General features: G+C 45.7%; 1 protein-coding gene across 3 annotated transcripts in view; it reads left to right on the forward strand.

The window, feature by feature from the left end:
* Window positions 1–17,029, forward strand: part of MDGA2 (MAM domain containing glycosylphosphatidylinositol anchor 2) — a 207,168-nt gene extending 190,139 nt beyond the window's left edge. For 2 of the 3 annotated variants that reach the window (XM_059850733.1, XM_059850735.1), the window contains 5 exons: window positions 1,150–1,305; window positions 5,914–6,072; window positions 9,945–10,075; window positions 14,036–14,141; window positions 14,929–17,029. In XM_059850733.1, the coding sequence (XP_059706716.1) occupies window positions 1,150–1,305; window positions 5,914–6,072; window positions 9,945–10,075; window positions 14,036–14,141; window positions 14,929–15,017 (641 nt within the window). In that variant the 3' untranslated portion in view covers window positions 15,018–17,029. Of the gene's footprint in view, window positions 1–1,149; window positions 1,306–4,095; window positions 4,164–5,913; window positions 6,073–9,944; window positions 10,076–14,035; window positions 14,142–14,928 lie in introns of those variants that run through there. The other variant, XM_059850734.1, reaches the window with a different exon arrangement.
* Window positions 17,030–17,523: the final 494 nt, after the last annotated feature.

The following is a 17,523-nucleotide window of genomic DNA, read 5'->3' on the forward strand; positions in this document are numbered from 1 at the left end:
TTAAGTGGATTTAGAGCTCCCCAAAAGCCCAAACCTGCAAACATTTATCCACCTTCTCAGTTGAACAGGGATGAACAATCCCCCGACACCGGGGGTTTGAGTTTCTCCTACCCATGAATATAAATTGCACCCCTCCAAGCTGACACGGTGTGCAGGCAGCTGCCTTCTCCCTGGAGAAGGGAGATTTCCTTCTTTTCTCAGATAAATCAATGGACTTTGCAGAATGAGTAAACTCAGCAGGAATTGTTCATGCATTGAAATTCAGCTTTTGCACGTTCTACTCCACGGGGTCTTGTTATGCTCTGAGTGAGAACTGAACCTCCAAGCTGGGCTTTGTTTTGGTTCCTAAATTACAGGAGGAATTTCTCATCCCATCATCACCCAGCAGGGCAGATCACTGGCATCACTGGGCTCTCACAATTCCATGCAGGAGAGGATCCCAGGAATCCTCCTTGGGGTTCTTGGCAATTTTCATTCTTTAGACCTGTGTGTTCACCACTTCAAATACATCACAGGAATCTCAGTGAAAATCCAGGAGGTGTGTCCAGGACATGATACAGTCAACTCTCCTTCCCATAAGGATTCAGATATTCCTCCCAGGAAATTGTTGTGATAATCTGGTGATGGGGACTCAATTCTCCTCCCGCTATCCCTCCATGTGCTGCAATGTCCTGATTTTTAGACATTTCCTTCATGTCTATCCCAAAGCTCCTTTGCCTCTTTTTAGCCACTTCCTTTTCCATCCCTATTGAAATGAAGCATAATTTTGGAGATGCCACTTGGAGATAATATTTACAATTTGAAAAGCTGCTGTCTCTTATTCCTAAATCACATTAACCCACTCCCCACATTTTTCCCCCCATATTTAATATTTTATGGGAATAATTCTGTTCTGGCTTTTTAGAAATGTAAAAAGAGACAACACCTCTAAAAACTGCTGTATAAATCTGAATATATGAGGAGGAGCTCTACAAAAAGATTACAAATATAATTTCAATTTCACCAGCACAAATCAATGACCCTGATTTTTTTTTTTTTTTTTGTTGAGCTTGCTGCTAAAGAAAACTGTGGATAATTGACAAGGAGTTTGAAAAATAAGGATCGGATGGCAAACCCTGGCCAGTGAAATCCTGTTGTTTGTTTTGGCAGGAGAGTTCCACTGTGGCTTTGAGGATGGGAACATTTGCCTTTTCACTCAAGATGACACCGACAACTTTGACTGGACAAAACAAAGCACTGCCACAAGGGACACGAAATACACCCCCAACACGGGGCCCAACGCCGACCGCACCGGCTCCAAGGAGGGTAAGATCCAGCAGTGAGGAATGTGGGACAGGGGAACTGCCCAGGACAGGCCCTTCAGCCATTTCCTGGTCATGGAATCCCAGATGGATTGGGATAGGAAAGGATTTCAATTCATCTTGTCTCATGGCAGGAACACGGAATCACACAATCACTGGGTTGGAAGAGACCTCCAAGATCATCGAGTCCAACCCAGCCCCAGCACCTCAGCTCACCCCTGGCCCCCAGTGCCACATCCAGGCTTTGTTAAACACACCCAGGGATGGGGACTGCACCACCTCCTTGGGCAGAACATTCCAGAACTTTATCATTCTTTCAGTGAAAAACTTTTTCCACTGTCCCAGGCTGCTCCAGCCCCAGTGTCCAAACTGGCCTTGGGCACTGCCAGGGATCCAGGGGCAGCCACAGCTGCTCTGGCAATTCCAGCCCAGCCAGGAATTCCCAATTCCCAATCTCCCATCCATCCCTGCCCTCTGGCACTGGGAGCCATTCCCTGGCTCCTGTCCCTCCATCCCTTGTCCCCAGTCCCTCTCCAGCTCTCCTGGAGCCCCTTCAGGCCCTGGAAGGTTCTCTAAGTTCAGACCAAGATCCTTCAAGGACTTCCAGAAGGAATTGCCGGTGCTGAGGAGTGACAGGTCCCAAAGCACAACCCCTGATGGTGCCATTCACATCTTGCCTCATTTTTATTGTTCCATTTTCAAAGTGATTCCCTTCACATTAAACTCTACTGGGGCAATCTGGCTCATCTTAAAATATTCTCCTGCTTTACGCCATTTAAACTCTCCCTTGGGCTCTCTCAGCCCGTCACAATGAGGGGATTTTGCCCCATTTTTGCTCTAGCTATTGTTCAAATGTGCAATTTTCATGCTGCCCCTGTTAACGTGTGCTCCTGACTGCAGTGGGGATTTGCATTTGAAAAGTCCAAACACACCGAGCTGAATTTATCCAGACCCGCAGTAATTCCTGCTATTTTATTGTGTGCACTTCCAAAGGGGAAAAATTCATCCTGCACCACAGTCATTTTGTTGGATTAATTCAATAATATCTCTGTGGTTGGCACTTCCAGGAAGGAAATAAATGGATATTGTCTTCTTTGGGATTGACATGGCAAGTTGAAAATATTCCTTGAAAGGTTTCCATCATGATATTTTCCCTTTATTTTACAAGTCATGCTTCCAGGGACAAATTCCCCCCTCAGGACTGAAGGCTGAACCCCCTCAGATTTTGTGCAAAGGTTCATCAGTTTGGAGATGCTTTCCAGCACTGGCCTGCTTCCTGGATTTTAGTTTTCATGGAAAACACAGCTTTGGAGCAGCTTTTGGAAACATGGGGGCTTCATGTAGGAAAAAAAATAGTCCCAGAAATGACATGATGGGTGATGGAAGTGAGAACTTAATCAGGATGCTTGATAATTCCAAGGTGCTCCTGCATTTATCTATGTTGGATATTGAAGTCCTCATCCCAAGGATTTCCCTTTGGATTTTTCCAGGTTTTTATGTGTGCATTGAGATGTCCCAGGTGTTGAGGGCCTCGTCCTAAGGATTTCCATCTATGGTGGATGTTGAAGGCCTCCTCCCAATAATTTCCTTTTGGATTTTTCCAGATCTTTCAGTGTACATTGAGACATTCCAGCTGCTGAAGGCCTCATCCCAATGATTTTCTTTTGGATTTTTCCAGGTTTTGACATGTACATTGAGGTGTTGAGGGCCTCATCCTAAGGATTTTCTTCTGTGTTGGGTTTTCAAGGCCTCATCCTAAGGGTTTCCCATTCGATTTTTCCAGGTTTTGACATGTACATTGAGACGTCCTGGATGTTAAAGGCCTCATCCCAGTGATATCCTTTTGGATTTTTCCAGGTTTTCACATCGACATCGAGAAGTCTTGAGTGTTGAGGGCCTCATGCTATGGATTTCCATCTGTGTTGAGTGTTGAGGGCCTCATCCCAATGGTTTCCTGTTGGATTTTCCCAGGTTTTCACATGAACACCATGCTGAAGCCCTCATCCCACTGGTTTCCCTTTGGATTTTTCCAGGGTTTTCACATGTACGTCGAGATGTCTCAGGCACTGAAGGCCTCATCCTAAGAATTTCCCTTTGAATTTTTCCAGGGTTTTCCATGTACATCAAGACATTCTGGGTGTTGAGGGTCTCATGCTATGGATTTCCACCTGTGTTGAGTGTTGAGGCCCTCATCCCACTGGTTTCCCTTTGGATTTTCCAGGTTTTTACGGGTACATCGAAATATCTCAGGCACTGAAGGCCTTATCCCAATGATTTCCCTTTGGATTTTTCCAGGGTTTTCCATGTACATCAAGACATCCCAGGTGTTGAGGGCCTCATACTATGGATTTCCATCTGTGTTGAGTGTTGAGGGCCTCATCCCACTGGTTTCCCTTTGGATTTTCCCAGGTTTTCACATGTACGTCCAGATGTCTTAGGTGCTGAAGGCCTCATCCTAAGAATTTCCCTTTGGATTTTTCCAGGGTTTTCCATGTACATCAAGACATCCCAGGTGTTGAGGGCCTCATGCTATGGATTTCCATCTGTGTTGAGTGTTGAGAGCCTCATGCCAATGGTTTCCCTTTGGATTTTCCAGGTTTTTACATGTACATCAAGACATCCCAGGTTTTGAAGACCTCATCCCAATGGTTTCCCTTTGGATTTTTCCAGGTTTTCACATGTACACAGTTGTTGAGGGCCTCATTCCAATGGTTTCCCTTTCGATTTTCCCAGGTTTTCACATGAACACCATGCTGAAGCCCTCATCCTACTGGTTTCCCTTTGGATTTTCCAGGTTTTTACATGTACATCGAGATATCTCAGGCACTGAAGGCCTTATCCCAATGATTTCCCTTTGGATTTTTCCAGGGTTTTCCATGTACATAAAGACATCCCAGGTGTTGAGGGCCTCATGCTATGGATTTCCATCTGTGTTGAGTGTTGAGAGCCTCATCCCACTGGTTTCCCTATAGATTTTCCCAGGTTTTCACATGAACACCATGCCGAAGCCCTCATCCCACTGGTTTCCCTTTGGATTTTCCAGGTTTTTACGTGTACATCGAGACATCTCAGGCACTGAAGGCCTTATCCCAATGATATCCCTTTGGATTTTTCCAGGGTTTTCACATGTACATCCAGATGTCTCAGGTGCTGAAGGCCTCATCCTAAGAATTTCCCTTTGAATTTTTCCAGGTTTTTACATGTACATCAAGACATCCCAGGTGTTGAGGGCCTCATCCCAATGGTTTCCCTTTGGATTTTCCAGGTTTTTCCATGTACATCAAGACATCCCGGGTGTTGAAGGCCTCATCCCAACGGTTTCCCTTTGGATTTTTCCAGGTTTTTCCATGTACATCAAGACATCCCAGGTGTTGAAGGCCTCATCCCACTGGTTTCCCTTTGGATTTTTCCAGGTTTTTCACATGTACACAGTTGTTGAGGGCCTCATTCCAATGGTTTTCCTTTCGATTTTCCCAGGTTTTCACATGAACACCATGCTGAAGCCCTCATCCCACTGGTTTCCCTTTGGATTTTCCAGGTTTTTACATGTACATCGAGATATCTCAGGCACTGAAGGCCTTATCCCAATGATTTCCCTTTGGATTTTTCCAGGTTTTTCCATGTACATAAAGACATCCCAGGTGTTGAGGGCCTCATGCTATGGATTTCCATCTGTGTTGAGTGTTGAGGGCCTCATCCCACTGGTTTCCCTTTGGATTTTCCAGGTTTTCACATGTACATTGAGACGTCTCAGGCACTGAAGGCCTCATCCTAAGGATTTCCCTTTGGATTTTTCCAGGTGTTTCCATGTACATCAAGACATCCCGGGTGTTGAGGGCCTCATGCTATGGATTTCCACCTGTGTAGACCATCCCACTGGTTTCCCTTTGGATTTTCCCAGGTTTTCACATGAACACCATGCCGAAGCCCTCATCCCAATGGTTTCCCTTTGGATTTCCAGGTTTTTACGTGTACATTGAGACATCTCAGGCACTGAAGGCCTTATCCCAATGATATCCCTTTGGATTTTTCCAGGGTTTTCACATGTACATCCAGATGTCTCAGGTACTAAAGGCCTCGTCCTAAGAATTTCCCTTTGAATTTTTCCAGGTTTTTACATGTACAACAAGACATCCCAGGTGTTGAAGGCCTCATCCCAATGGTTTCCCTTTGGATTTTCCAGGATTTTTACATGTACATCAGGTGTTGATGGCCTCATCCCACTGGTTTCCCTTTGGATTTTCCAGGTTTTTACATGTACATCAAGACATCCCAGGTGTTGAGGGCCTCATCCCACTGGTTTCCCTTTGGATTTTCCAGGTTTTCACATGTACATTGAGACGTCTCAGGCACTGAAGGCCTCATCCTAAGGATTTCCCTTTGGATTTTCCAGGTTTTTACATGTACATCAAGACATCCCAGGTGTTGAAGGCCTCATCCCGCTGGTTTCCCTTTGGATTTTCCAGGTTTTTACATGTACATCAAGACATCCCGGGTGTTGAAGGCCTCATCCCAATGGTTTCCCTTTGGATTTTCCAGGTTTTTCCATGTACATTAAGACATCCCAGGTGTTGAAGGCCTCATCCCACTGGTTTCCCTTTGGATTTTCCAGGTTTTTACATGTACATCGAGACGTCCCGGCCCCGGCTGGAGGGGGAGAAGGCCCGACTCGTCAGTCCCGTTTTCAGCGTCGCTCCCAAAAATCCCTACGGAGCCACCAACACGGCCTACTGCTTCAGCTTCTACTATCACATGTATGGACAGCACATAGGTGAGAGAAAGCCAATTCCTCTGGGAAAAATAGCTGGAAAATTTTCCTCTTGTTTGAAGGAAAAGCATGGGAAGAGCGCCAGATCTCTCTGAGAGCCTGGCATAACTCAGGGAGGTGCTTGAGAGCATCCAAATTGTGGCAACATTCTCTTTTCCACTAATCAGGGATTTGTAGGAAGGAGGAAGTTCCCTCGTGCAGCTGGGAAGTGTTTCCTTCATGAGTGGGGGTTTGGGCAGGGAATTGCAAGGGAATCCCATCGATCTGAATGGGAATTTTAGGGCCTGGCAAGGGAAAAGTTGATTTTAACAAGGATTTGTCCCGATTCTAATGGGATGTTTTAGGCATTCCTGAGTAGAATCAGGATCAGGTGGGAAGCAGCAGCATTCCTCAGATGTTTCTTGTGGAAAAGTCTTGGAAATATTGCTGTAAAGCCACAGGTATTTGGATTTTCAAGGCATATTCCTGAGGATTTTCAGCATTTCTGACTGGATTCAGGATCAGGCAGGGAGCAGCAGCATTCCTCATGCATTTCCCATGGAAAATTCATGGAGAATTGGCTCTAAAGCCACAGGAATTTGGATTTTCAAGGAGTATCTGTGAATGTTTTAAGCACTCCTGATGGATTTGGGATCAGGCAGGGAGCAGCTGCATTCCTCATGTGTTTCATGTTTAAAAGTCATGGAGAATTTGTTCAAAAGCTGCAGGAGTGTGGATTTTAAAAGGATATCTGTGAGAGTTTTAGGTATTCCTGGCTAAATTCAGGCAGGGAGCAGCAGCATTCCTCATGAATTTCCCATGGAAAAGCCATGGAGAATTTGCTCACAGGCTGCAGGAATACAGATTTTCAAGGAGTAAGTTTGAGTGGTTTTGGCATTCCTGACTGGATTCAGGATCAGGCAGGGAGCAGCTGCATTCCTGTGGTGTTTCCTGTGGAAAAGTCATGGAGAATTTGCTCACACACTGCAGGAATATGGATTTTCAAAGGAAATCTGTGAGTGTTTTAGCATTCCTGATGGATTTGGGATCAGGCAGGGAGCAGCAGCATTCCTCATGTGTTTCATGTTTAAAAGTCATGGAGAATTTGTTCAAAAGCTGCAGGAGTGTCAATTTTAAAAGGATATCTGTGAGAGTTTTAGGTATTCCTGGCTAAATTCAGGCAGGGAGCAGCAGCATTCCTCATGAATTTCCCATGGAAAAGCCATGGAGAATTTGCTCACAGGCTGCAGGAATACAGATTTTCAAGGAGTAAGTTTGAGTGGTTATGGCATTCCTGACTGGATTCAGGATCAGGCAGGGAGCAGCTGCATTCCTGTGGTGTTTCCTGTGGAAAAGTCATGGAGAATTTGCTCACACACTGCAGGAATATGGATTTTCAAAGGAAATCTGTGAGTGTTTTAGCATTCCTGATGGATTCAGGATCAGGCAGGGAGCAGCAGCATTCCTCATGCATTTCCCATGCAAAAGCCATGGAGAATTTGCTCTAAAGCCACATTCTAAAGGGATTTGGATTTACAAGGAGTATCTGTGAGTGTTTCAGGCGTTCCTGATGGATTTGGGATCAGGCAGGGAGCAGCAGCATTCCTCATGTGTTTCATGTGGAAAAGTCACGAAGAATTTGCTCACACACTGCAGGAATTTGGATTTTCAAAGGGTACCTGCCAGTCTGTTTATCTTTAGTCCTGCCTCTTTCAACACCCACATTTAATTTCTTTCTGTGGTTACAAAAAAAAGAAATAAAAAAAAAATTTAAAAAGGAAATGGGAAAATATAAGAGTCCAAACAACAAAAATCCGATTGTTGGAAGTCCTTGGCGGGTTTCTGGGTGCTCTCAGTGTGCCAAGAGTTTCTCCAATGTCAGAGTGACCTGGTTTGATGTATTTTTATCCCTATTTCAAGGGCAAACTCATCCTCCCAGAGAGTTCTGGTGCTTGCTTTGTCCGAGCTCCCCCTGCCCCCAGGCAGAGCTCAGATTTTAAGCAGAGCAGACAAGAGCAGTCAGGTTGGTTTTGGTTTTTTTTGTCTCTGTGCTGCAGGAAGGTGGATGCAGCTCCAGGCTGGAATTCTCCTGGCTCTGTGCTGGGTTTTTTATTGGAAGGAAGGGATTCAGCCACTCCATGCTGAGGGAAAATATAGAAATTGCAATATCTGGTCATGTTCTGGTCGTTTATTTGTGGTGTGTTATGAAGAACAAATTACAAACATCAAGGGTCAAAGAGTGTTTCTGTATTCTAAAAGTAATCTAAAAGTTTTATTCTATTTCTCATTATTCTTCCTTTTAATTACTATTAATAAATTTTTCTTTATACCCTTTTAAAGTTTTAAACCTACTTTACCTTTCTCCTAATCCTACCTCACAGCAAAAGTAAGTAAATTAGTAATTACCAGCACTAAACCCCCACACTCATTAATACATTAACCAAAAAATCTCAAATTAACAAACCAAAACCACCACACGTATAAATATAGAAATGAATATAATAGAAATAAATATAAATCAATATAAATAAATATAAATAAATAGAAATAATTGGAGGAGGGATGAGGCCGAGCAGCATTCCCAGCCCTGTTCCAAACACCTGGGCTGGGCTAAAGGAATCCCTTTGCAATCCCTTTCTGGTTTAGGCTTTTCCCTGCTTTGTGTGGAGGCAGAGCCAGACTTTCCCCTCCAGATCCCATTTCCTTTGTGCCCATTCCCTGCATTCCAGGGGGGATCACAGAGCTGCTCCTGATTCTCCCTTCCCAGCTCCTTCAGAGAAGATGGATGATCCCATTCCAGTCCCATTCCAATCCCATTCCAGTCCCATTCCAATCCCATTCAAGTCCCATTCCAGTCCCATTCCAGTTCCATTCCAATCCCATTCCAGTTCCATTCCAATCCCATTCCAGTCCCATTCCAGTCCCATTCTCTGCCCTGGTGAAAAGGCCTTCAGGGGAATATTTCGTCCATAAATCTCCAGCCTGATGTTTTCCAAGGCTCCAAGTTTGGCTTTTGCTGGAAATAAGAACTGTTCCTGAGCAGGTGCAGACCTGAGAGCCTTCCTTGGAATTTTTGGGATCTGCTGTGCCAGACATCCCAAAAAACGCTGCTCCTGTGGGAATTTGGCTGTCTGAAAGTCTCAGATTAAGAGAAATACACTGAATTTACAGAGCACAAAGAGGCCCCACTGCCCCTCACACCTGCAGAAAACCATGGTGGCAAACAGCACCAAAACCCCCAAATCCTGTGAATTAATGAACCCAGAGAAATGAAATTTATAATTTTTTGGTGCACCACAAGATTCTGGTTCTGTTCATGCCTGCAGGTGACCCTGGTGTCAAAAATGTCTGTGCTGTCAAATGTGGCTAAAATGTCTGTGGGCAAAGGTGCAGCTCTGGGGGGTTTCCTGCACAGGGAGGGGTTTTGGAGGTTTTTTTGAGCTCTGAGGGTGTTGTTGTCCTCCAGAAATATTCCCAAGGGTATCGGGTCTCTCCCTGAGGTGGATCTGCCAGGTTCTGGGGAGCTCCAGGAGTTCAGCAATGGACAGAGGAAAGCTGGGCAGGTTTAACAAGCAAGAACTCAGCGCAAAACAACCAAACTGCTGGTTTTGCCCTGGATAAGGAGGTCTAATGCCAATTTCTTGATCTAAACCGCAGAAAATTCCTTCTTGCCTGCTTTCCCTGGAAATTTCATGCCTTGCCTGGGCTGCAGGATGGGTGCTCAGTTCCCCTCTGCTGGGAGTTCCCATCACCACTTCCCAGCATTCCCGAATTTAAAAGGTTTTGAATTTATGCCGGGAAACTTCCACGCCTCAAATCCATGGAGAACAGGTGAGGAGGGTGCTGCAGCATCCAGGCAGAGCCTTCCCAACTCCAGTTCTCCTGCTGTTTTCCAGGAAGTTTGAACGTTTACCTGAGGCTCAAAGGCCAGACTGCCATAGAAAACCCCTTGTGGTCTTCGAGTGGGAATAAGGGACAGCACTGGAACCAAGCCCGGGTGAACATCAACCCCCCCACCTCATTCCAGGTAAGGCTGCACCTCCAGGAACTGGGAATTCAGGGCTGGGAGGGAGACTGGGAATATTGAACCTTTCCTTTGGGATTTCCAGCTCCGGAGGCTGCTCCTGGACAGATAATTGCTTTCCTTGAGCACCATGGAGCTCAATAATGCTTGAACCCAAAACACCTTCCAGCTTCCCAAAGATGCTGGGAGTGATTCCAGCAGGTTTTGATTTCAGATTAGCAAGTGGAATACAAAATTATTCGCTGGGAGAAATGACTTAGGGCCCCTGTGTGAGAGGTTTTTGGAAATGCCTGGATTTTCTGTGGGAAATGAATGATCTGGGAGCAGGAGACACAGGGAGTTGTAACAGGTTTTTCACACATTTCCTGCTGGGGTTGACAGGGAGGTGCTGATGGACCTTTAAGGGCAGTTCCCAGGCACACTGGGAGCTGTTTGGGACTGGAACACTCCCAAAAAAGCAGCTGCTGCCAGCAGATCCTGCTGTGGGTGAGGCTGGGAATGTCCTCAGGGAATGTGGGAGTCACGAGCCGTGCCCTGAGTGCAGGGCTCTCCTCTGAGCCCTCTGACACTTCCGGCTCTCCTAGAGGAGAAAATGCATCTTTGGGAAAAAGTCACAGGCTGGTTTGGGTTTGAAGTGACCTTGAATCCCATCCCATCCCATCCCATCCCATCCCATCCCATCCCATCCCATCCCATCCCATCCCATCCCATCCCATCCCATCCCATCCCATTCAATCCCAACCCATCCCATCCCATCCCAGCCCATCCCATTCCACTCCTATCCTATTCCACACCTCCCCCTATCCCAGGGTGCTCCAGGCCCCAGAGTCCAACCTGGCCTTGGAAGATTCTTTCAGTGCAATTCCAAACTGCTCTCCTAAAAATTTGCATCAGGTTCCACTTCCTTCATTTTCAGGGAATTCCTGATCCCGACCCTTTGTTTTCATTTCCATGAGAGGCATTGGCAGGAGAGAAATGGTCTGGTCTGTGGGATTGCAGAGCAATTCCAAGGATGGGAATTAGAGGAAGATTGAGGCAGAGGGAGATGTGAAATACAGTGGGACATGAGAGAGCTGGGAATGTTCCCCTGGAGAAGGGAAGGCTCCAGGCAGAGCTCAGGGCCCCTGGCAGGGCCTGGAGGGGCTCCAGGAGAGAGGGACTGGGGACAAGGGATGGAGGGACAGGAGCCAGGGAATGGCTCCCAGTGCCAGAGGGCAGGGATGGATGGGAGATTGGGAACTGGGAATTCCTGGCTGGGCTGGAATTGCCAGAGCAGCTGTGGCTGCCCCTGGATCCCTGGCAGTGCCCAAGGCCAGGTTGGACACTGGGACACCCTGGGACAGTGGGAGATGCTCCAGGCTGGGAGTGTGGGAGGTTTGATGGGAACAAAGTGTCAGGAATGGGGAGAAGAGGAATTGCAGAGCTCAGGAACACTCAGAGCCCAGGCCAGGCACAGAAATTCAGAGTGGTTGAGTTTTTCATTGGTGAAGTCGGGATAAATCCAAGAATCCTGAAGAGTGAAGGAGAGAGAAATGATTTAATATCTGAACATAATAAATGCCCTGGGAAAGGGAAGGAAGAGATGGATTTGAGGGGTTTTGGAGACCTGGGAAAGGCTTTAGAAAATCAGGGAAGAATCAAACCCTTGGGCAGGGAAATGCAAAAGATTTGGCAGCAGCAATGCAGAGGAGTGGAGGAGGGAGATTCCAAAGGGAAGCTCCTCTCCTTGTCTTTCACCTTTTACATTGTTGTGTTTAAAGGTTTCAGCACAAAATAAATGCAAAGCTCTGACCAAATATAACAAATAAATGTCAGAATTCTTGGAGCCTTAAGTTATCTTTTTTTTTTTTAGCATCTTTTGCATCACAGCAAATTTTATTTTCCATTTAGGAGTGTAAGTAGGAAGGAACATAAAGCTCCAAGTTGAATTTAAGGAGAGGGAATTGAAGTGAATCTTTGCAGTAAAACACTGCAGTGACATGGAAATTAAGAACTTTTTATAGGGTAATTTATAGAAGTAAAAAGATTTTATACCTTGTCAGTCCTTGTGATATAGAACAAAGCTTTTGTTGTGAGGATCTGGGGGGACTGCAGTGCTTTAAATCTCAAAAAAGTGCATAAATCTATCTCAGATATTCTATATTTTTAAAGAATGAACACCTCAAAATTAGAGAGCCCCAAAAAGAAAGGAACACATTGGTTCTGTCCTCCAGAAAATGTCAATTTTAGTTCAGGTTTGAGCAGCAGGACATGGTGATGGTGTGAATGATTGTGATTGGATTTATTGCTAATTTAGGATCTAAATATTGCAGTATCCAAATAAAACTTCCAGGATTTATCACAAAGTATTGGAAGCAGCAGGTCTCCTGTTTGGGTCAGTGCCAGCCCCTCGTTGTGAGGCTCACCCCACCCAGATTTGGTCACTTTGTGTCCAGAGAATTCCAGCATCAGCAGGATGGGCTGGGAACATCCAGGTCTGCAGCCCTTGGCCCTGCAGGATTCCCAATCCCAAATCACAAAACTCTCGTGGAGCTACTTTGGGATTTATCTCCATGTTTGAATGATCTCAGTGCTTTCACTCCCCCATCCAAGAGGGAAAATTCCCAGTTTTCAGCCTAGAGGTGTCCCTGACAGGGGGGATATCAGGAGACCAGTTTGTCCCAGTTTGTCCCAGTTTGCTCAGTCTCCAGCAGCATTTTAACCCCTTTTTGAGGTCGACGTGCACCAAACTGAACCCTCCCAGCTCCTCACTTTTGGGGGTGTTAATGACACCCTGAAACCCCTCCTGCACCTCCCACCTGGTGGGATTGTCCTGGGACACCCCAAGTGCCCGGCAGGGACAGGGAGCAGGGTGAGGGGCGCCCAAGGGGAAGGTGAAAATCTGCCTGGAATTCTGTAGAAAAGTCAGAGAATCCCACACTGGTTTGGGATGGAAGGGATTAAAAATCAACTCGTTCCACCCCTGCCATGGGCACGGACACCTTCCATATCCCAGGCATATCCCAGCCCTGTCCAGCCTGGCCTTGGACACTTCCAGGGATGAGGCAGAAGCTGAATCCCCTCAAAACACTCAGGATTGGCCTTTTAGGATCATAATTCCATTCCATTAAGAGCAGAGTGACCTTTCCTGTACCCCCTATTCTCCAGTTCGATGCAGTATTTTTAACAACAGCTGTCCAAAAGCATAATGGGGGATTTTTTTTTGGGATACTGAGAGGGAATTCTGCTCAATTGGCACCTCCTGCCCATCCCTGAGAGCTGCAGGCTGGGTTCTGCTCCGTGCCCTGCCAACTCCTGTGCTGTGATTTGTTCTGAGTGCGGAGCAACCCCTCTCTGAGGGCCACCGAAATCACTGCCAAATGCAGCTTTTAATTAAATGCTGCCTGTTGTGTTTGGACAGGGCCCTTTAGGCTGGAAATTGTTTTCCATTGTCAGGAAAAATTGGACTTTCAACTCCACTGATTGGTGTTGTTCCTGCTGCCAAGGAGCAGGGGCTGGATTTTGGGGGAGGAGAGGTTTTCCTCTCGAGATCCAGGCACGATTTCCTCTTCCAGCAGTTTGATTTCAGACAAGGAATATTGGAGAGAAAAGTACCAACAGGACTTTAAAATGCCAGTCATCCACTCAGCAGAGGTTGAAGTTCATCTTAAACTGGAATAAAATCTCAACTGTGTCTCTCACTGTGATAAAACTCATCCCAGTTCCTCTGAAAAAACATTCCTAGATGGAATCAAAGTTTCTAAAGCTAATGAGAACCCACATGTTGGGAAAAATAGATCCTAGCATGGAATTTACTTCCACAGTCTGAAATTAGACACTTGCATGTCTTAATTTGAAGAAAAGCCCTTTCTTTTCATGCTGGTTTCGATTTTAAGATCTGATCATCTGGATATTTTTTATTTATCCCCCTCTGCTCCACTGGATGTTTTTAATTTACCACCCTCTGGTCTTCCTTTTTCCCAGCTCATCTTTGAAGGGATCCGTGGCCCTGGAATCGAAGGGGACATTGCTATTGACGATGTGTCCATTGTGGAAGGAGAGTGTATGAAATCAGACCAACCGGCCAACAGTAAGTGCCCCTTCCCCACAATTCCTTCCTGCTTTTCCACTTCCCAAATGGATCTTTTCCAGCAGAACAATCCCTGCTTTGCTTCAGTTGGGAGGTTTGAAGTGGAATGTTGTCCATGGGAATGCTTTGCTCAGATGCTGGATGGGTGTGAGGCAGAGGTGAGAGCGGTGGGTGAGGTTGGGCTGGATTTGAGACACTCAGGCAGATAAAACAACATCAAGACAATGTCCAGGGGGCCCAAACAACGTGGAATCCATGGACATCGCTGCTGTGATTCCCTGAAGGCTCTGTCTCACCCCCTGCCCTGTGTGTGCATTAAAACAGAGGTAACTACACAGCCAGGTGGATTTTCATCCCAGTTCCTGCCCTGTCCCATTGGTGAGGGTTGTCCTTGTCCCCTCATGCTGGGAGGTGACTTTGGAACGCTGTAGTAAAGGTGAGGGGGTGTCGCTATGGAACACGAAAACACAGGTGCACAGCACTGCTCTCAAGGTGAGGAGCAAAAAGGGAAGTTTATTTTCTGACTCCAACATTTATAGTTTTCTAAAAGTGACAATGGATTGGAGGGTGACAGTGCCACCTCTCCAATGACACTGGACAAACCAACAGTATATAAAATTTTTCCTCTTCTATAAAAGAATGCAAAACAATGTGTTATTTACAGAAAGTGTGTGAGAAAGTTCTCTACAAGAATGTAAACAACAAAAAACTTAAAAAATCTTAAAAGATCAGGGCGACAAGGGGGTGTGGGCACCTCTTTAATTCTGTTTTCCTCCCCTTTTTGCAGATCTACGATCAGGTGCTGTTGGGCCATTAGCACATATACGACTTCTCCCACTCCTCATCCTCATGTCTGTCTTAAGTCATCAGAGGTGACCTTATCCTGGCAGAGGCTACAAAAGATTCACCAGGCACTGGCATGAAGAAAGAGTCTTTGTAAAATGGACATTTCCAAACAAACTACCAAAGATTCCTCCACTGACTGACTCGAAAGTTAAATAAATACGTAAATAAATAATTTAAAAAATTCTGAAAAAAGCAGATTAAGAAAGCACTGGGGACTTGAAAAGGCATCACGGGAGTGGAACTCACTAAGAACCAAGCTTGAGACCGAGATCTGGCCTAAGTAAGGAAGAGACCTTCAGGTGCTTTTGTGGTCACTGATGAATTCAGCATCATCTGGTTGAACTCTCAGCAAAGAGCTCTAGAAACCCTTGTCAAAGCACAAAGTCATGGCTGGTTTTGTTTCAAATGAATCGTTTGCTTGTTACCATGGAAACCGAATGGCCTGCCAAAAAAAAAAGAGGAAGGAGAGAGAGAGAGGAAATACAAACACAGAGAGAGAGAGAGAAACACCTCACTGTAAACAGGGTACGAGAAGAGCTGGCGTTCATTTTCCCTTCCCGAAGGTTTTCAGCGTAGAGTTAAACAAACGTCGGCCCTTTCTACTTCGGCTGTCACCTCCCCTTGAGGACAACCCGGAATCGGAGCTGTTTGCAGACATTCCCGTTTCATTCCTCACGGCTCTGCTTGGTGACTGTGTGCTGTCTCCTTTTGCATGCATTCCCACCCAGGCTGTGCCACCTGGGCTTACATTTGTCACAGGCTTCACTGGGAGTTTGCTCGCGGCCGCTGGAAGATCCCTCTCCCCTCCCCACCGGAGTCATCACCTCTATGGAAGTGAAGAAACCAAACCACCGTCTTTTATAAATTGCCATGGAAACCAAGTGCCTTCAATGAAACAAGCCTGATTTCAAAAAAACAAAAAGACAAAAAAACCGAACAAAATATATATATATATATATAAATATATATATATAAAAAGTAAAAAAAAATTATAATAAATGTAATAACGATGATTTCAACGCGGAAGCTTTGCACCGCTGAAAACGTGGGCTGTGCAAAGTCTTTTCTAAACAAACTCTGGAGCCTGGGTGTGCAGGCAAGGAGACGGAGCCGCTTCTGGAGAAGGATGGATGGACCTAAGCTGCTGTGGAAAGCCTTTGGGATGAGATCCGTGCTGTGTGACCTTCCAGACAGCCATGGTCTTTCAGCTTCTTATCCATTCGGAACAGCTCCCGGCGTGCTGCCCGTGGGAGCAGCACTTCTTGTTGTCGTTGTCGTCGTCGTTTCAGGTTCTCCAGTGGGTCAACTAGAGGAACAAAGGTGGTTCAGACACACACTTGGTGCAGAAGGTGGTGAAACACAGGATGATTTTCTTACTCTCCCCCTCCGTTGGGATGGCTCCCGACATCTGGAGCTCCGGACGCTCCGAGGGGGCTCTGCCTCTGCCCCGGAGCCAGACTTGGTGCAGAGGGCGAAAGATTATTTTGTTATTGTAGCGAAATTCAAAAAACGAGCAAACAAAAAAAAAAAAGTTTAAAAAAAAAATTAAAAATAATCCACTTTTACAAGGAAAAAAAAATAAAAGCTGTACAAAATGGGTTCGAGCTACCCGAACACGTGCCGGTTTTCCACTGCATTGTAAAGTTCCCTTCCAGTTGGTTATGAAATTTGAAGACCTTTTTCCTTAAATTAGCTCAGCTTTTAACTTCATTTAAAAAAAAAAAAAAAGACTTTTGTCTAAAGAAGAGTATTATTATTATTATAATTATAATAATTATTATTATTATTATTCTGTGTTCTCTCGACACCCTAGGATTAAAAGCAAAACCTGATATGCAAATAATTGGAGTACAAACGTGAAAACAAACAAAAGATGAGTATAATAATTGCAAATATGAGTATAAAAAGCACAACGAGATGCAGTAAAACAATGACAAGGCTTGATTTTTTTTTATTCTGTAGAGAAATGTTTGTGCAAATTCAGTAATTCCACTGAAGAGATAATTTTCCAGCTCTGTTCAATAAAGCCTCTTTCCAGGTAAGGCAGCCCTGTGGTGTGTGTGTTTGTTGAGATGCTGGCAGGGCTTTCCTTGGTCAGCTGGAGTTGTACTGGTCCATACTGGTGGTGCCTGGGGGCTGGAGCGTTCCCAGGATGCTCCTGGCTCCCTGGATTTTAGGCATTTTTGGTGTCTTTAAGTTCCTGTGCTTGGAAAATGGTGGGAGCTCCAAGTCAGGACATTTTCAGAGAATCCCAGGATGGTTTAGGTCGGAAGAGACCTTAAAGCTCATCCCTGGAATCATGGAATATTCTGGGCTGGAGGGGACCTGCAAGGATCATCGTGTCCAAATCTGAACTGAATGGTCCCTGTGAGGATTGAACCCACCACCTTGGAGTTATCAGCATCTTGCTCTGTTTGGAAGAAAGTGGGAACTCCAAGCCTGGAGGGACCGTGGGGTTTGGAAGAAGGTGGGAACTCCAAGCCTGGACGGACTGTGGGGTTTGGAAGATGGTGGGAGCTCCAAGTCTGGACGGACT

The sequence above is a fragment of the Haemorhous mexicanus genome, chromosome 6 (genome assembly GCF_027477595.1).
Source record: "Haemorhous mexicanus isolate bHaeMex1 chromosome 6, bHaeMex1.pri, whole genome shotgun sequence".
Lineage (NCBI taxonomy): Eukaryota > Metazoa > Chordata > Aves > Passeriformes > Fringillidae > Haemorhous > Haemorhous mexicanus.